Source organism: Scleropages formosus, chromosome 19, assembly GCF_900964775.1.
Source record: "Scleropages formosus chromosome 19, fSclFor1.1, whole genome shotgun sequence".
NCBI lineage: Eukaryota > Metazoa > Chordata > Actinopteri > Osteoglossiformes > Osteoglossidae > Scleropages > Scleropages formosus.
In genome coordinates, this window is record NC_041824.1 from 5,870,198 (window position 1) to 5,889,866 (window position 19,669).

At 40.1% G+C, this 19,669-nt stretch overlaps 1 protein-coding gene across 5 annotated transcripts in view; it reads left to right on the forward strand.

Annotated features, from left to right (window-relative positions):
* The window catches only part of ntng1a (netrin g1a), a 91,946-nt gene extending 73,120 nt beyond the window's left edge, over positions 1–18,826 (forward strand). For 3 of the 5 annotated variants that reach the window (XM_029246115.1, XM_029246114.1, XM_029246118.1), the window contains exons 5-8: positions 3,680–3,706; positions 10,474–10,641; positions 13,149–13,283; positions 18,453–18,826. In XM_029246115.1, the coding sequence (XP_029101948.1) occupies positions 3,680–3,706; positions 10,474–10,641; positions 13,149–13,283; positions 18,453–18,685 (563 nt within the window). In that variant the 3' untranslated portion in view covers positions 18,686–18,826. Of the gene's footprint in view, positions 1–3,679; positions 3,707–7,138; positions 7,184–10,473; positions 10,642–13,148; positions 13,284–18,452 lie in introns of all 5 variants that reach the window. The other 2 variants (XM_029246116.1, XM_029246117.1) reach the window with 2 other exon arrangements.
* The last annotated feature ends 843 nt before the right edge of the window (positions 18,827–19,669 follow it).

The following is a 19,669-nucleotide window of genomic DNA, read 5'->3' on the forward strand; positions in this document are numbered from 1 at the left end:
AAAGGCAGCTGTCATGTTTTTCAACATAGAGGTTACTGACCACTTTTTCTCAATAATTTTGTTTCTTGTTGAACTGTTATTTCCCTTGAACACGAGGCTAAGTAAAAAAAATATCCGCAATACTGGAAAGTCTAGTCATATACAAATTATTGCAGATACTTTATGACTCAACCTCAAATTTTTCTTCAGTACAAGCTTTTTCATCCCCAGATAACAAGATGAAAAAGTAGGTATTCCATGTGGCCTGGACTGGACTGTAATGGACATGAATTGCATACATTTTTTGCATGTAAAATTCACCCAGTAAAACGTGGAATTGCCTCTTCTTTATCGTTGTCCATGACTGCAGTTGCCTCTGCCTCAACCAGGTGAGGTTTCATACGTTGCCAGAGGACAGAAGCAGCCAGGAACGTAATTACTAAACTCGCCCGTGGTGCAAATTCAGATGATAAGATTCTGTGGACAGTTCAGGTGGACACAGCGTTCAGGACCTTGTGAAGGTCACAGCGCAGCTTTACGTGAGGTAATAAGGAGGCCGGTATGTTCTCGTGGCCGTTTTGTGTGACTTTACGTGGAGAAAAGCTTCGCTGGTGGATTAGGCCTTCAGCGGTAGAGAAAATGGATTCTTCAGTGCTCTGTGTGTGTGTGTGTGTGTGTGTGTGTCAATGATGCCCCGGAGCCTACGGCCTGGACGGGCAAATCCATCCGTTATATTGCACAGGGCAGAAGTGCCCACAGATGCTCTCCCGCCAAAGAAGGGTCAGCCACATTCCATCAACTTACTGAAGCACTTTGGAGAAACTGTCAGGTGTGTTTAGGTGTGCAGGCAACATTTCAACAAATTTGCGATCTAATTCTGACGGGGGAGGATATTTGAGTAAATTTGTCACTTTGGCAGACATGCAAGTAGCAAAAGTGTAGAAAAACAAACGTGACCACAAAAAAAGTTGTCAAGTAAAAGGTTGCAGTTGAATCTGTGATTTCAGGCCGTGTGTGCGTGCAGGATCCCCCGTTTTCAGTTTTTCCGTGACGAGATAGCAGCGTAGCCCGGTAGAGGTAAGGGGCTGAAGACGATGAAAATCAATGAGGTGAACGGTAAACACAAATAGCCTAATGCGCTCCTCTATTATACTGCACAATTAGATTCCTGTTATGGAGCATAATGGAGATAATCGGCAAGTAAAGGGGATTGAAAATGACGGTGATTGAAAATTAATCTAATGAAGTGGCATATGATCTTCAACAGCTTGCCCTCCCTGCATGTAGTCCATAAAGCAAATAAATATATAAAGAGGCATAGCATCATGATGATGCCTTGTGCAAATGGATAAATAACGAAATAAAAACCTATTAATGTTATATGGATCGTCACTTGGAAAACTATTCATGCGGCTTTATTAAATTTTGTACTTTTGAATGCAAATAAGAACAAGGGCTTTGCTGTGGTATGAAACGGCAGTGCCCTCTAATCTTGTGTGCTTTTGTCAAGTCCGTTAATGACTTAATTGAATAATTGCTCATTAAAATTGCTCTCGTTCAATGTATTGATTCCTAAGTCAATTTTTTTCTCATTGTTTCAGCCTCAGAAATAATCAAATAATTGCATTCTGAATTCATTAGATGGGTCTGGATCTTCTCTGATTTCGTTAGATGGGCTGAATGCTTGTGACTGTGGTTGTGATTGGAAATTCAGCTCATAGGAAGTCATCTCTGACGGCTGCCGTGGCGGCAGCTCTGTCACACTTCCTGGACCATGACAGAGGTCCTAAGTGACGTCAACGATGTGGAGGACAGCAGCATTTATTAGCTTCCTAAAATAGTTTCAAAAGCTCAATTTCCACTGTTGGTGAGATGGTCGTACTGTTGACCTTTTGGTCCTTCTGGGCCTTGAAAACAACACTCTGCAGGTTTCTTGCAGTATTTCCAGGTAAAGTTAAGCACAGCAGAACCCAGTATCGACTACATTCAGGTAGTGTGAAGCATCATTGCACAGTTTTGGCACGGAGAACTGTATGTCCAGACGGCACTCATGTTTGCCATTATATTCGATGATTACAGTTATTACAATGTACTTGGAAGTTCTGGAGAAAAAAACTGAGACTTAACTGCATCTGCTGTACGTACTCACTTTAAATAAAATTTGATCTAATGAATTTGTTGGAAAGTTTTTGAAACAAGGAAACATAAACAGCATAGTGAGAACTCTAGCCTTGCGCCCTGTGTTGTCGGGTTGGGCTCCGGCTCAGCTCGGGACGGGCGGTTTCTTACTGTGTGTGTGTGTGTGTGTGTGTGTGTGCGTGTGCGTTTTAGTTCAATATCATACGCATAATGAATGTGTTCATGTAAAATGGAATATAGCCAATTCAGAGTATGTGATTTGCTCCAGTTGTATGGAAACTGTCTCATCAAATAACCCCCTACATTCATATATGCAGCGGATAATTGCTTTGTTGAGCACAAAAGGGTTATTCATCTCTTAAGAGATGAATTGTAATAAAATGTAACCCAAGTCTTATAATTGTGCAAAAAATCCTGGCCACCATCTGCTGTGTCATAGCCAACAATGATACACGATTACAAGTCATTTTTATATTTAATGCTAAGTTCCTGCTGCTTCTCCTAGCTTTGAAATGATTTTCTTTATGAAGGGCAAACTCTGCTGATGTCCGAACCCGTCTTTGAGTTCCGTCCTGTTTTTCCCTGAATTTCTTCTCTTGGTTCCCCATGTGCAAGCATTTGCTTTGGGCCGCCGCATTTTTTTATATGACCTCGTCCGTGTTCCCTCCTGAAAGTGACATCTGAGTGGCAGCTGTGGCCATCAGACAGGGGATCAGTGGAGGAGATGGGTTCACAGAGGAGCCCTCATGCTTCAAGGCCGGTGGCGCCAGCATCTTCCAGGCCACGTTTGTAGCTGCAGAAGACGGAAATGGAGTGGGATTAGGGCATATCCTCCGTCCCCAGCGAGAGCAAGTTTGTGTAGAAGCACTTTCACCTCTGTATCTACGAAACATGGAATAGCACAAAAAAAGAAACCATAAATGAAATGCACATTCGTATATATTTTAACATTTCTGCTGCAGCATTTCTTGTGGAAAATGGAGCGTTTCACTGATGTATGGATGAGTGACCCACTGTAAGTAGTGTATCTAGCAGTGTAGGTCACCTTGGTGAATAAGGCGTGTGAGTTAGTAACACTACATAGAATCCATTGTAAGTCGCTTTGGAGAAAAGCATCTGCTAAGTGAATAAATGTAAATGTAATTGGTGCTGTGAACCAGCAAAGCATTTGTTCCCAGAAACTTGTTGCACCTTTTTAAAAACATCTGCAACCCAAATGTACACAAGCTGCTCACAATTTGTTTCCAGATCTTCAGCAGTGTCAGGGTTGTATGAAGTCTATTAACTTCACAGTGAAAGTATGGGGGTGCCTGAGCTGTTCTATACCTTGTGCCCTGTCCTTCTGGGATATACTTCGGACCACCATGACTCTAAACTGGTCAAGTGGTAGCAATTCTGAGCAAATGAAGTCCATAGTTATTATATTTAAATACCTTTTCTCTCTTTCTTTCTTTGCCTAATTGTGTTTGTATATGAGACATATGTGATTATAGCTGTTCACAGTGGAAATGTGAAAAACACTGCTGTGCTTTTTCAGTTTTGTTCTGTTGTTCTCTTTCAGGTGTCCCCAGTATTGTTGGTCCAGTTAGTAAGTAAATGGATAACATGAAAAACATCAAAATTCTAACTGCATTGCTCTGCTAATTGATGATGTCATCCACTTTGATTTCTAACATTCATTTCTAATTTTTATGTATTGCAGTTATTTCATTGAGTATTTTGACAATTCATTAGTCCCTAAATTAATTTTGAGTTCATAATTTTTAAAGTTTTTTGCAGAAGTTATTTTGAGCCATAATATAAAGCTAACATGATTAATATTTATTGGAACATAAATTGTGTGCCTTGTCAACAGTGCAAGAGACTGACAAAATTATTATAAATGTATAAATTATATATACGTTTATAATATAACTATACATAAATTATACATACCAAATACACCCATTTGATGGTACAAAGGTCATTTTAATATAAATCCAATAATCCAAGGTATTATTATTACAGTGTTCTGTAAATGTGAAACAGATACAGATAGATACAGATATAGATACAGATATTGTAGTCAAGAGCCTAAATAAAAATAAAAAATATTGGACTAAATATAAATCATTAAAAAACAATTATTTATGTATTTATCATTTTTATTCTCTCATTTTTCCCTTGTATAAAAAATATATATTGGGGAAATACTGTATTATGATAATACTGACATTATGTAAGAAATGAATTTTAGACAAAGTGGAATTTTAGACATAAGTGCTGCTTGTCCCTGATGTTGTTTCACCTGCATGAGCTGTAGTGTCCGTGTTGCATGCCTGCAGTGTCACTCAAGCATCATGTCATCACGTGCAGTCAAATTCGGCAAGTTCAAAACTGCTCGATCCTTAATGTGGAGTCTCATCATAAAAATTTGCACCTGGGCCGCACATAATGGACAAATTATCAGAAGGCCTTTATATCTGTTGTTCAGTTCAGCCATGAATTATTGTGGTTTAGGCTACTTCTTCTTCAAAAAAAAATTGTTGACATTAAAAATAAGCATTGATATGTTTGATCTTGCAAGGTTTATTATGTCATGAAATTAATCATAAAGGAATAAAATTGAGCATGTCATAGACCAAGCTATTTGTTCAGATACAGTGAAAAAAAATGTACATAACAGAAAGCCATTCAATGAGCTTAAAGAAACAGACCAAACCTTGAACAAATTACCCAGAAAAAATAAAATGGAGCTATTTTTGTACTGTCATTTAAACATAATTGAATTCTTTATTGACTCTGTGTAATTGTAGTTCAAGTTTATTAAAATAGTTAGGATTGCCTAATGCAGCCATTAAGATGAAATTAATATTTTAAAAACGATTCCGGCTGCGTGAGATTGAATGGCATTATTGGCATTGATTAAAACCACTTTTCATTTGACTTCACCTACCTTAACAATCGCTCAAATAAATACAGAAAAACAGCTGTGATGTTTACTGGAGCAAATGAATTGCTAATACAAGACAAATTATTTACATTTTTTAATCAGATTTGGATAGGTTTCTGTTGAGAAAAGTGCATCTGACGATCCCAGGTGTTAATCAATTCACATACCAAATGAAAAAATTAGCACCGTCACTTTGAATCTGGGATTTCTCTACAGTTACTGTATATACACTAATAGTTAATATTTTATGACAGCGGTGTGTCTTTTCTATTTACGTTGTCTTTTGGTTCGGTCCATTTTTCACAGTGAACGAAAGACTCCCATTAAGGCTGCTATTGATGGACTGCCTAATAAAATATAGCGATGGCAGAAATACAAACTTTTGTTTTTTAGCAAGCAACACTGCAGGAGCTGGAACTGTAAACTCAGTTCCACATAATGCACCACACTAAGCACAAGAGAACCAATAAAACACCAAATAACTATAAATCTGGAAACCATCGGTAGTCACAGTGTATGTCTTGTTCACAATACATTATAGTTCACCGATAGGGAATATGGAGTTTCTGTCATTTTTTTGTTATCATTCAATTCCCCCAAGTAAATCAGTGAGTAATGTAAGAGTAATACGTTCTCAGCTCAAGCCTTAAAAAGTAGATGCTGTTTGTGTCGAATCCTTGTTAGCAGTCAGGCTCATGTATTACACAAGAAAACAGGTATATTTAGTAATTTCGAACTACCGGGAAAAGTTCTGAAGATGAAGACATACTTAGCACCAGCAATGAAAAATTATAATTTGTTTAGTGTGACATTCCTGTATCATCGAGAACACACACGAAAGAGGCTGGTTCTGGGATGGGCTATAAGGTCTTGAGGGGGTTGGATTATAACAGCTTATTAGTCCTTGCTGCATCTGCTTGACAAGACACTGAGCCGCTATTTCCCAAAACGGAAATCAGCAGTTGTATGTAATTATGAGGTTATAACATAAACCAGTTGTGTCATTTTTTTTTCTTAGTTGTAATGAATAATTTATACTTGACATACTTATTTTTGTTTGCTATGCTTAGAGCATCTCAATTTAGCATAACCCTTGGAGGCTAAAATGGGGTGCATTTCAGACCTCAATACCAGTTTTTTGAAGTTTTTGCAGTGTTATTTTTCAAACCTCCAAAAGTCACAAGGTATCTGGAAAGGTTTTTTTTTTTTTTTTTTAATTTTTTTAATTTGTTTACTGATGCCACTTCCTTTTTAATATATGGTCATGTGACTGACACATTTCCTGTCAGCCATTTTGCTGTTCTGTGACTGCAAGATGGTGAGGCTTCCTCCTGCAGAAGCTGCGAAACTCATTGCAGACTGGACAGAAATTGATAATAGTTATTTTTCAAAGTCTTGAGTCTGATGATATTAGTGATATTTCAAAACACAGTTCTTTAAAAATAGATGAATGGACAGTGGTTTTGCAAAAGAATCACCCAGTGCTGCCAAAGAAAATAGAGATGATAAAGTTTTGTCTGTAGGTCAAGACAAACTCAATAGCTTTTGTTTTTTCAAAAGAGAGTAATACTAAATGGAATACCACAGAACCACGGACAAAATAACATTAAATTATTAACATTGTCTGGAAACAAGCTGGTCATGTTGCTGGAGTAAAGCAACATGACTGTTGGCTGACAGCCGATCTTGTTGAGGTCCAAAGCTGAGAAAATTGGTCCTCACCATTGAGAATTTACATTTATTTTTTATTTGTTCAATAAAATCAATTTAACTTGTTTCTGGAGCTCTAAAAATGTGAGGGACACAGAGTTATCCCCATGCTATCTAACATAAGGGTTAGCTTCCAAGGGTTTAATATCATTGCCAATGTCATACTCAATGCCATATGAGCCATAAAACCACACAATTACATACTTTCACTGGTCTGCAGATGCATCAAGTGCTTGGCAGTCATGTTATGCAATAGGATTATAGGGCATAAAACACATAGAAGTGTGTCTGGAGATCTTTGTCAACCCGTCAGCCCTACTAGTCTGAAAACAGCAGCAGTGCTTTTAATAACTCCTCATCTCTCCCAATTGCACGCAGTTCGGCAGAATGTGTCTTCCCTAGGGGTTGCAAATCGAAATCAAGGTAGGATACCTCAATCTAAGACTGAGTATTTTCATAGCTCAATGACAACTGTTAGAACAGACAATAGACATCGGAAACGGAAATAGTTGCGCCAAAGCAACAATGACATTATGGATTTTTTCCTTGTTTATTGTTTGTCATGAATGATTAATAATGTCTGTTTTAAAATGTAAACGTATGTTTCCTTTCATTCTGGAGAAGAAATTATAAAGCAGCCATTAACAGGATAATTATTATTTCTAGAGGCCTGAGCTGTGATTTCTTTGCAGTCCCCCTCCAGTCTCAAACAAGGTCTATATCCATGAATCAGGCCAAATTAAACGAACTCTTTTGCTGATTTCAATAGTCTTTGATTATCCCCTCCGTTTTAATTAGGCGCAGCCCTTCAAGGCACTCTCAGTTCCATCTCCAGCTGACGTGACACAGAGAACTGCAGAGGTTTCGCGTAGATTGATTCCAGTTGATCTCGAGTTAATCCTCAGCGCAGATGTGCTGTGCAAACATCTGAGAGCAGCCCTGCATTTCCCTCGTACTGCTGGATGGCTTTCTGAGAATCGCAGAAAGGAATTTAACTGAAAGGAATTTAATTTTAAAAAGAACTTCCAGTGGACTATCATATTCCCCAAGGTTTTTTTCTATAATGGTTGGTAGTGGACTTGTGTACTTTACAGGTGAACCTCCCCTATATAGTCCTTTAAGTCAAAGTGAGGACAGCCGTTTATTCCATATACCACATTCCAGGAAGAAGAGTTACTTGTACATGTATTTTTTCACATGGTAGGTGGTATTATCCAGTTTGACTAAAAGCATTTGGGAGATTACGGTGTTGATGGATACATCAGTATTGGGGAATCTGACACACAAGTGCATTGATGCAATATGATGACAAATTAGAACCTTATTGGACCTAGTTATGTTAACCAAGTGATGCAAAGTTTGTATTCTGACCTCAACGACTGCTGAAACTGACCTTTGGAAACTGACTCAAAGAGAGCATTGTTGAAATGAAGACAAATTTTAAGGACACTTACCTGGGAAAACTCCATGCAATACATGTAATGTGGTACATTTGTTCTTTAGCACCTCTGGTCCCATAACCAATCAAAATCGTTTCTCCCAAAGTATGATTTTGGGCAATAAAATATTAGAATGACTCATCGACACCCTGAACTGATTCTGATTCTGAATTCTTCTATGGCTGCCGTGTTGTGGCTGCTGTAGATCCGATACCCGGTGGCAGCTTTCATCAGCAAACAAAAAGCTGTTTCCTTTGAGAAACACAGCTAAAATCAAGAATTCTGTCCAGGTTAACATTACAAACTGACAATTTTAGCTAGTTTTAAGGTTTAGTACTTCTCGACTCTTTAGAATATGTATAGTTTTACAATCCCGTTTTGTTTTTTCGTTCTTTTTTTCTTTTAAATTTGTGTCTGTTTTTTTAATTACCTAGTTGCTCCACAAGTTGCTTTGTCAACTGTTCCTTCCGTTCGAGTCGCAAACAGAAAGAGAGGTAGGAATTCATGTAACATTCATACAGTGCACCCTGTGCTAGTGTGTGTTGAAGGATTCTCCCTGTATGAATTTGGAATGAGATGTGTGTGTGGGTGTGTGTGTGTGTGTGTGTGTGTGTGTGAGTGTTAGGCTTCACAGTCCTCCTTTGATGTTAGTAAGTGTTGCATATTGTATCTCGACACAAATATCTCCTATTGTCATTGTGTTGAATTCACTGGTGGTGAAATGTCTTATTCTTGCCTGGAAGTAAATGTTAAATAAGGGATATATTTTGAAGAATTCCTCCATACTAAATTCACACATAATGAAAATGAATCGGTAACACTTTACAGTTTAAATAGCTATCTCATGAAAAAAAACAGCACATTCAGCTTTCGATGCCGTCTGAAGGCTCGGTGACAACATGATGTTTTTTCACATTCATGAAAAAATAGCTCAAAGGGTTTATCACATCTCATCTTTGAATTTTAAGGCTCGTAAAATACATTATCAGTCCTTGTAACATCATAAGAAATATTTATAGAGACAAATGTGTGACCCACAAATATTAAAAAGTACATTCATTACAACGGTGCAGACTGTTGAAGATAGGATGTACATTAAAAGGTGGCAACTCAATAATAACTGTAAAAATACTGTATAGACATAAAAGTTGAACAATAAAAAATGCCTGTCCTAATCAGATGAACAATAAACACAAAATATACTTTACTGTGTATTTTTACAGCTAAGCGCTTCTAATGTATCCACACAAATCTGTGGATTCACTGTGGATTCAGTGAAAAAATATGGCCCCTTTCTAAAAATGTGGATACAGAGGTCAAGGCGATACATGCAGATTTCATCATCTTTTTGTTCATGCCACATCCGGAAGTGGAATTTTCACCACCGAATTGTTGAATTGTTTGTAATTTATTTGAGAGAATAAGCAATATAAGTTTGCTGCGCGTTTGATATTTCTCACATTTTTTCTTTCAAAACCCATTTCATAACAAAAAATAGAAAAGTACTGCACTGTGGAGAAAGTATCTCGTTCCATAATCAACACGCAATAGACTGTCTGACCTGAGTTTTAAAGTAATGGAGAGCAGCATCAGACAAAGTTGACCTTGGTGACAGAGTTGTGGCAGCTCATGGCTTCTGTGAGCCATTCTTTCTAAGAAAGTAGCCTTGGTTGAGGCCTGTACATTATTTGCATCTTTTACCGTGATACAAAAAGTGAACTACAGTGTCGACCAGTTGCGCAAGAGCCATCATTTTGAGTAGCACCGCTCGCATTTGGACCAGTCAAAGATGGTGTGAGAGTAGAGTAAGCGCAACAGAAACACATCCACGTGGGAAAGTTCCAGCTCCTCCACCACATTCTTCTTACTCACGCTGGACAGTGGCCCATCGCTTCCGCGAGAAACCACCTGCGGAACACAATCTAGATGTAAATTTCAAACTGAGCGGAGCGCACACACCTTGCCGAGTCTGAAAATTACATCTGACTGCCTGACGTCTTGTCGTTGTTGGTGTGACGCCGCTTCCTGCATCATTTCGGAGCTTGTCCCTCTATCCGTCGCTCTTCATTGCCATGCCACTAACGCAGCTTCCCCCCCAGCGGGCGTCCCGCGCCGCACCCGCGTATGAAAGCAACCGCAGCCTGGCATTGCTACATGTGCCCGCTTGCAGTCATTGTTGTGGCCCGTTGGAAGCCACGCATGCGACGTCGCTCTCTCTCTCTCCTTGCCTCGGCGTGCCGCCGCAGACACGCGCCTCTCTTCTTCTTTGCAAAGACTGCGAATGCTTCGGCCACTCCAACCGGTGCAGCTACATTGAGCTGCTAAACACTGTGATTTGTGTGAGCTGTAAGCATAACACTAGGGGGCAGCATTGCCAGCTGTGCAAGCTCGGCTACTACCGAAACGCCACGGCCGAGCTGGACGATAAGAATGTCTGCCTAGGTCAGTCCCACCACCGTGAGCCCTTCAGTTACAGCTCTTGGTTCTCACACCTCTGCCTTTCTTCATTTTCTCCATTTGTCTATTTCACGCTGTACTTTGGCACATGTTAAACTGCGTTCCCCAAGCTGCTTAATCATACAATGTCATTTGTATGTCATATTTATGTATTTATACATGTTTTTTAGCTATGCCCATGTGTTTTCATGTACACATATGCGTTGTACTTTTTACTATCGCTGTGGGTCATTAAGTGCCACGTGTAGCACAGCTAAACCTATTTCATGAGGCCCGGTCGCTGTAGGTCCACAGTTTCTTGATTCAAAAATATGCTGTGAAGAAAACTCCGGAAATGTTTCACGTTGACACCACACCCATCGCGCTATCAAAAGTATCTCCTACCGCTGAGCCGGAACCACAGAGGTCCGTTTGCTATGCTTTGTCCATGCTATTTTGACGATGTTATTAGGAAAGAGTTAGGCGAACATTGAAATTCACATGACAAACATCAGCGTATTGTAAAATCAGACTTTTTTTGACGTGAGCAAACATAAAATGATTCGAAGAAGGATGTAAGCTTTGGCCTTTTTCAGTCTGGTACATTTGGATGTTTATTACAATGTGCACTACCTAGTTAGTATTGGTTGCTGACTGCAGTGATTTTTATAATTAGTATTTGTTTTACACAACAGTTCATTCTGACTGCCTCATCTGGAATATTCTGGACAAGATGCTTTGCTGTCACCTTCTTGTGCTAGCTTCCACCTAAGCAGGGCCGGTGCTCTGGGTTTTGGTGCCCCTAGGCAAGAATCAATCTGGCGCTCCTTACACTTCTATCTCTAAATTTAATGAAGGTACACACACATATCTTCATTTTCAAGGCTTATGTCCGCGAAGGGAGTAAAGAGATATACACTATTTACCGCAGAGAGCAACAGTTTGTTTGATAGAAAATGTCACCTACCAAGGCGCAACATTTCAAAGACACGAGGTGCAAATGGGTCACAACGTGTTTAAATCATATACAAGGTGTCAGAGCTTCAATTTTGTATTAAAATTGATTCTTTATAATTGTACGAGATTTAAAAATTTTTTCTTTCTGCAATTTATTTTTTAATTTTAGTTGCAAAATCTGGCACCCCTGGACAATGGCCTACCTTTGCCAAGTTGTGAAACTGGCCCTGCAGCCAAGGCAAGAAGCCTGACAAATAGGGGTTCTTTGTTTTGCCGCATTTTACAGGGTCCACTGATCACTGAATAAAGCTGCAGTTTCACCTGACATTTTAAACATATATTGGCCTAACCAGCCTGGTATTACTTTTCCGTTAAATGGGCATTGCCCAAGAAGACATGAATATTGCATTACCTTCTACAGTCTCCATGAATACAAATACATATTTGTTATAAAATATCAGATGTATTTTTAAATCATGTGGATTCAATATTCCACTATTCAGTGAGCGTCTGATAAAGCAGTTTCATAATCCCTAAAGAACTCTCTGCTTTTGAAGAAAAATATATTTTTAGATATTGCAGACATAACAAAAACAATTTCCATGTACAATAAATCAATAGGAAGTGCTTGTACATAAAACCTATAACTCCCATCCATCCATTAGATCCCTTCGCGTGTTCATACTTCTCCAGCTTCATTTTCTTTATGTTTGTGTTCCATTCTTCATGAAACTGTACACATCAAGATTTATTTAATGGGTCTGTTTGTTTGTTCTTTTGCTTTGGAAAAGATGGTAACCTAATGGTTTTTTTTTTTTTTTTTTTGCAGTCACCAGTTTTCTTTTCTGTTATGTTTTGACCACGAATCCAAAACCATACAAATATTGACATGGCCATAAATCACAACAGTGATCCACGTAACTACCACCAATCACTGCTTTAGTTGCTGCATCATTTTTTGATCAAAATAATACTAAAAACAGTATTTGTGACAAGCATGTATAGTTCATTGATAATAAATTAGTGTCCTCACGTTAGACTGATAGATTAGCATGGCAAAAAACAAGGAAGAAACAGGAATTTTTAGCAATACATTTTCGGTAAATTAAAATTTTCAGACAACACTCTAATGCCCTGAAAAATAAAAAGCTGTGTAATAACCAGCACACTGATTGTTTGTGACAACACATGACAATTATACGGTTAACAACGTCAATTTGGGGAATGTTGAATGAGAAGTTAAATTATGTTTTATTTAGGTTACCATCTTTAGCATGTTTAAACTTTCCACTATAACGCTGGATTATCTCTGATTTTATTTATTATAAACTTTAGAAGTAAGCAAGTTATTAACTTTACCTTCACAATGCAATGTAGCTCATACTTTAAAACATCTAATTTCATTTGAAATAATACTAATTTTCGGTAAAGCCACAGAATGATTTGTTCGTTTAGTTTTATATATTGTTTTTGCTTCAGCAGATTATCGGTTCGAATGACTGCATCACAGAGGAGTGTCCAGTGTGTGTGAAAGTGTGTGTGTCTTGTCTCTGCAGAGTGTAAATGTGACCCGTTTGGCTCAGAGAGCGATCGCTGTAATGGCACAGGCTTTTGTAAGTGTAAGGAAGGAGCTACAGGGCCAAAGTGCACCGAGTGCCAGCCGGGATATTTGTGGAACAATGGCTGCAAATGTGAGTAGAATGACCCCGCCTATGCCCATATTGCAGGCCACGCCCATCTTGCGGGCCACACCCATCTTGCAGGCCACGCCCCTAACCTTTACATTTCCTGCCCCTCTTCTTTACCTGCCCAAACCTAGAACTGATCGTAAGATGCCAGCGTGTAAAAAATGTGTTGACATTGACAGCTGGAAATGCTTTTTGGGTCTAATGCTGTATTTAACTTGTCACTTTTCTAACATTGTTACAGATTAGCTGCTTCTGCTGACTCTGCGGCATTTGTTTTTTTTTTCTTATAGCTAGAAATGGGCATGTGCTGTGCATGCAGATGGGCTTCATGCACTGCAAAATTACTCACCAGCAAAACAGACCAATTGATTTCATATTAACCACCTGCCGCATCTTTTTGCGTTGTACATCTACAACATAACGGTTATTTAATGTTTTGTCCACCAGCTTATTCTCAAATAATTTTACAATTGTACTTTTACTAATCGATAAAATATATATACATACACTATAACCAGCAAAAGTATGGGTGCCAAGAAGGAGCAGATTTTCTGGAAAAAAACAACATGTTTGAAATGTAAACCTTTTTTTTCTTGCTATAGAAGACTGGTGCAAAACATCAGTGTTTCTCCATCTGGATTTTTAACTCAGTGTGCTTGTTTATTATTTGAAATACGTGAAGGTAAACATCCTGTTGCAGTGATCAATCACACATCAGAAAGCCCCATTCTGATGGGTAGTGTCCTTGACAACGGCTGTAGTCCGTTCCAGACGGCAGTTGCCCGGAACGTCTTGACTCGAGTGCATTTCCCAAGGCAGCTCATGCACAAGTGCTAGTGTTTATAGAACAGCAAATCAGAGCAAAAACTGCTCATAGGATGCTGGTAAACACATCTTGACCTATGTAGGCATAAATCTGATCTGCTGTTATCATGCTTAGTACAGGTATTCATATATACAGTACTGCACCAGCCATAATGGAAAACCAGTAGCTGGTGCTAGACATGTTCACCAAGGCTTGATGCCATGGTCGGTGAATCATCTGTATGTAGATTCCATCAAAATAAATCCTATAACTGAAGGAAAACCAAATATTATCAGCATAATGAGCTCAAGAGACTCATATAAGCATTATGCGAACTTTGTCTGCATTCAGACTCTCACAAATGATTCAAGGCCATGTAAGGCATTCAGCATCGATGGTTCTTCCAGAGCTGCTGGTCTCTCGGGACAGAGACAAAAACACAAAGCACTTGCTTAACCTCTTAATCTAATCATGTACACTAGTTATTGCTGTGCAAATACTGTTCTCCAAGCAATCAAACGAAAGGGGAGGAGGGATAAACGTGGAGAGGTGCTGAAGAAATATTCATGAGCCCCTTTAACCTCAATTATCTTGTGCTTCGACTTATGAAAATGCTTCGCTGCTTTGCAGGCAAAATCCGATGAAAGCCGTCAGAAGGGAGATGCTTTCTGCCCTCTGCAGTCATACTCCTTTTAATTTTTTTTTTTTTTTTTTAGGAATTACGGTGATAAGACCGGTTTAATTACGTCCGTTTAGTATCTGATCCATACGAATCAATATAAACACCGAAGTTTATAAACAGTGTCAGATGCTAAAGTGTCCCTGGACGTCAAAGCGCAAAAATACTCGCAGCACAGTTTTTTTCTTTCATAGTTGTTGTTGGCCATTTCTTCCTGATAACATGAAGGGGAGGTCACATTGTCATCAGCGGAACAGCCGCTTGACTCGTAGCACATTTTAACAGCCATAATGCTGAGACTGAATGATTATTAGAAATGCTCATTAAATATGACACATCTTAGCAGTGACTCCTATAACCCCACACTTCCAGTAACCTCCTCTTGTTCCAGAATATAGACTTGGTACACTTATTTATTTATTTTTTGTTTATTCCTATGCAGGTCTTTCAAGAAGCGTGTGCATAAAAGAGGTCTGAAAAATGATTTCTATGCAAAGAGACTTATGCAATTAAAAGTAAAATCTCTCCACAAACAGTCCCCTCTCACTCGGATGTCGCGCCCACTCTGTTCACTTTCTCAGTAGATATTACACCTCGCAGTAATGCAAACATAATAAATCTCACAGTTTATTGTTGCTGTGGGTCTTGTTTGCATTATGGGAAATAGTAAACAGGACAGATTGGAGGTGATACTGAAGGTGATATTAATACATTTCCAGATACATTTTCTGGGTATTCCTTTAAATAAAGTACTGTGTTATGTGTAATATCTGGCTACACCATTCTTTAAAGTCTTTGTTATATTGTAAATAATGAAAACTGTAACTTTGTCAAAGCCATTCTTTTCTACATGACACCCAGTGCAGAGATACACTGTCTTCTGTCACACGTTTCCTACCTGATGTTTTACCAATATAAAAATAAATTGAAAAGCAGAAAGGCATTCACTGTCATACATCTGACATTTGTTTGAATTGAACTGGTTGTAGAATGTTCTGGAACATGATAAGCGATGGCGTGAGATCAATTTCCTGCAGCGACAGAATGTCAATCCTTCTCCCAGTCTCCCATACAGTGGGTGTTGCCTGTTTTTGCTCGCAGCAAACGAACGAATCGGTTCAAACATTGAAGACAATTTTTGGAGGGAAATTGAAAGATACACATTGAGGGGTTTGACACAGTTGGGAGGAAAAAGAGAAGACAGTTTACCAGGAGGACAATGGGTGAGTGTGGGCCTTTTTCTAGACAAAAACCTTTGTAGGTCGGAGCAAACGAAAGCCCCGCCAGGGCGTCCAAATAAGTAGCAGGTGTCCGATCCATACCCATAACCGCACTGTTCACAATGCAAACAACTCTAAGGAGTCTGTCTCCATCCCAAACAGCCTCTTGTCCTCGCATGTAAAATCTCTTTCAGCGCCTGGGCTGTGCATTTGGATGTGGGATAGCATTCGATTCTTTCTGTAAGGAGTTTGCCTTTTCCCCCATGGTTTGTGTGGGGTTCGACCAAGTGCTCTGGTTTCCTCAAACCGTCCAAAGATATGTGTTCAAGGTGAACTGGTGACTCTCAATTGCCTGTAGCGTGTGAGTATGTGTGTGTTACCTACGGTGCACAGGCGTCCCGTCCAGGATGCACCCTGCCTCACATCCTGTGTTTCCAGGATAGGTTCTGAAACACCAAGACCCTGACTTGCCCAAAATAGTTATTGGTAATACTGAGTTAACAGGCTGAGCATTATTGATGTTGCAAACCCGTGATGGAATGTTTAGAATTATAAAAAAGTAATCTTTTTAATATACGTTTGTTATTATATTTACATTTATTCATTCAGCAAATGCCCTTCTCCAAAGTGATGTGCATCTCACACAACTGAATTTCACCAAAAACTGGAGGGATATAGACAGACATGCAACTGCCAAAGTACAGTCCATTAGTCCAGTAGTCCAACAGTCCCACAGTACATCAGTCCAATAGTCCAATCATCCATTAGTCCATTATTCCAAAAGTCCATTAGGCCAATAGTCCATGAGTTCATTAGCCCAATAGTCCAATAGTCCAATCGACCATTAGTCCATTAGTCCAATAGTCCATCAGTCCATTAGTCCAATAGTCCAATCGTCCAATAGTCCATCAGTCCATTAGTCCAATAGTCCATTAGCCCAATAGTCCAATCCTCGATTAGTCCAATAGTCCAATCGTCCATTAGTCCAATAGACCATCAGTCCATTAGTCCAATAGTACAATCGTCCATTAGTCCAACACCACTGTTTCTGTTGTCAAATGTTATGTTTACAGTAGCTGTGTGTAGCGTTATAGGGAGATTTGATGACAAAAAACTTCATTACAAACTTTAGTTTTCACAGACAACAAATCATTTGATAAATTTGTACCTGTTGAATCTGCTTTTTTGCATGAAAATTAAATGTTGCAGCTGAAGAAACCTGTACCACCCATGTCATCATGAATCTGAGCTTTTTCGGTCAGGTGTTTGGTGTGTTGGAGCACACAGTGGGAAAAATTTTAGAAGAAACTGAACTTGGGTGAAAATAAAATTCAATGCAAAGTGCAGAACTTTGCTCTCGATGGATTAGAATTAAAGTAAAGCTGCACTGTGCTGCGTTCTCTCACTGAATATCAGTGGTTTTGATTTTTGGTGGGAATATGACCCCCATGTATTCTTTAACTGCAACGCCGTACCGGGCTTCTTATTAGATTAAAAATGTTTCGGTGTGCTCCACATGAGCTAAACGTGTTGCGACGACGGACACATTTCCAACCCTTTGGTAATGAAACGTTTTCCGATTGAGCAGCTTGCGAGAATACCGCGGTACAGGAGGTGGCGTGTGCCGCAGTGAAGAAAGGGGCAGCGGCACTGATTTGCATGTTAAAGGCGCACTGTAATGAGCGTGCAGGAGGCTGGACTGTGTCGCTCCGCAGAGGCGCAACAACACCGGTTTAACAAGCGATTAGCTCAGGAGGGGCCCCATTCAGCATCGCCTCCTCCAGTGGATTCCACTCGACGGAAAAAGACGCCTATTGTATCCTCATCGCTCGGCTTCTCGACCTGCCCGCAAAACACACACGGGCCGCTTGAAAAGTTCACACAACCACCAGTTGCATTCATTTTGACACACAACAGATATGATAAGCGCTATTGCGCATTAAAACTTTCTTTTTTTAATTGTTATAACCTTTCGTTTTATTTTCTTTATTGAAAACATCTGTACTAGTTTTGTCCAACCTTCTCCTTTTCGAATCGCTCTGTTCAGGCCAAAAAAAAATATGTAACGGAAGTTAACATACAGCATCTCCCAAAATTTTGAGTACGCTTGTTGGAGAATATTTCAGCAGGAAACGACCCCCCCCATGTCATCCCATGTGTGTTTCTCTCTTCCCTCCAATCTGTCCTATACAGGTGTAGCCGGGGTTAACCAGGTGTACCCAGACTATTGACTGGTGCTGTATTCGGTGTGACAAAATGCTACCGTGTTTTTCAGCCTATATCATAACTATCCTGCTCCTGTGTGGTATTGAATAAATTGAAAAGTAAATTCAGTATGGTTTCTACAAACTGCGCTTATGAATCAGACCGCAGGAGAAGTTCAATTTATTGCTTATTGTCACGGAGGCCGGTGGCAGCTGCGTCGGGCCACCCGCATTCTCACCTTGTCCCTCTGCTGCTCTCCGCAGCGCGTGTGTGTGACGAGCTGCTGCGCTGTCAGAACGGCGGCGTGTGCCACAACAACCTGCGCTGCCAGTGCCCCGCCGCCTTCACCGGCCTGCTGTGCGAGAAGCCGCGGTGCGAGGGCGAGGCCGCGGGCTGCGGGGACCCCGACTCGGGCCAAGCCGCCCTGCGCCTGCCGCCGACCCCCCTGCTTCTGCTGCCGCTGCTGTTGGCGCCGGCCTGGGCCGCCCCTCTCTGAGGCCCCCAACGGATATGTGGGACCGCAGCGGCGCTGCCCTCTCCGGCAGTCCATCACGCACGGGACACAGGCTGTGGACAACACATGTGCCAGAATGACAGCAAACTTTACTTAAAAAAAGAATAGTAATAATAATAAAGTGATAAAAAAAATAATATGGAAATTTAAAAACATATATATATATATATACGTTTTAAAAAAATCAAGGCATATTTCACATAATAACTGAGAATTTGCTTCGTAAAGTTGACAAGGCAGCAAACGGGAGGCCAGCGACCGAAGATATTCGAGGAGAGCATGGTGATGGCAGAGCTCCGCGCTTGAGCGTCGCCACGGCGACCGCAGCCGTGACCGCGCGATGGAAACGATGTGCAACACTTGCTGCGGGTGTTGAGTTTTGGCTGGACCGGCGCGGGCTACACTGATGCAAAGTGGTGAAGGACCATCCCGCTCGTACGGGCTCCTGTGTTTTAAAAAAAGAAAAGAAAAAAAAAAAGAGCTTTGGGGAGTATGAGGAAACCTGCCACGTACGGCCCTCGGCCACACTTGTCCCTCCCACGTGACCCCCCCCGTCCACCTCGCCGGTGCTGTTGTGAATCCTACGCCGTGCCCCTTGTCGACAGACAGATTATTTTCCCAGTACCAATGAAACAAAGGTGTAAAACCGCCTTCCCCACAAGAAAACCCACATTGCTGAGAACTGCATTCCCAGATTTGTTCATAAGCAGAAGTGCTTAGAGGAAAACGTACGGATTTACTTCCGTATACGTTTTATTTTCTTTACATAGTGATATTATCAATCATAGAATTTACTTTAATAAGCACCAATTAATGACAAAATGCTACTCGGGAACAGAGTTCAGATGAAAATTAAGGTTGAGAGCATCTTTTGTTTCGGTTTCTCGTTTGTTTGTGCCGTTTCCTCTGTATTTGCAGCGTGCTGGCATCGGAGAACATGAGTTTACATATATACTGAAATGTAAT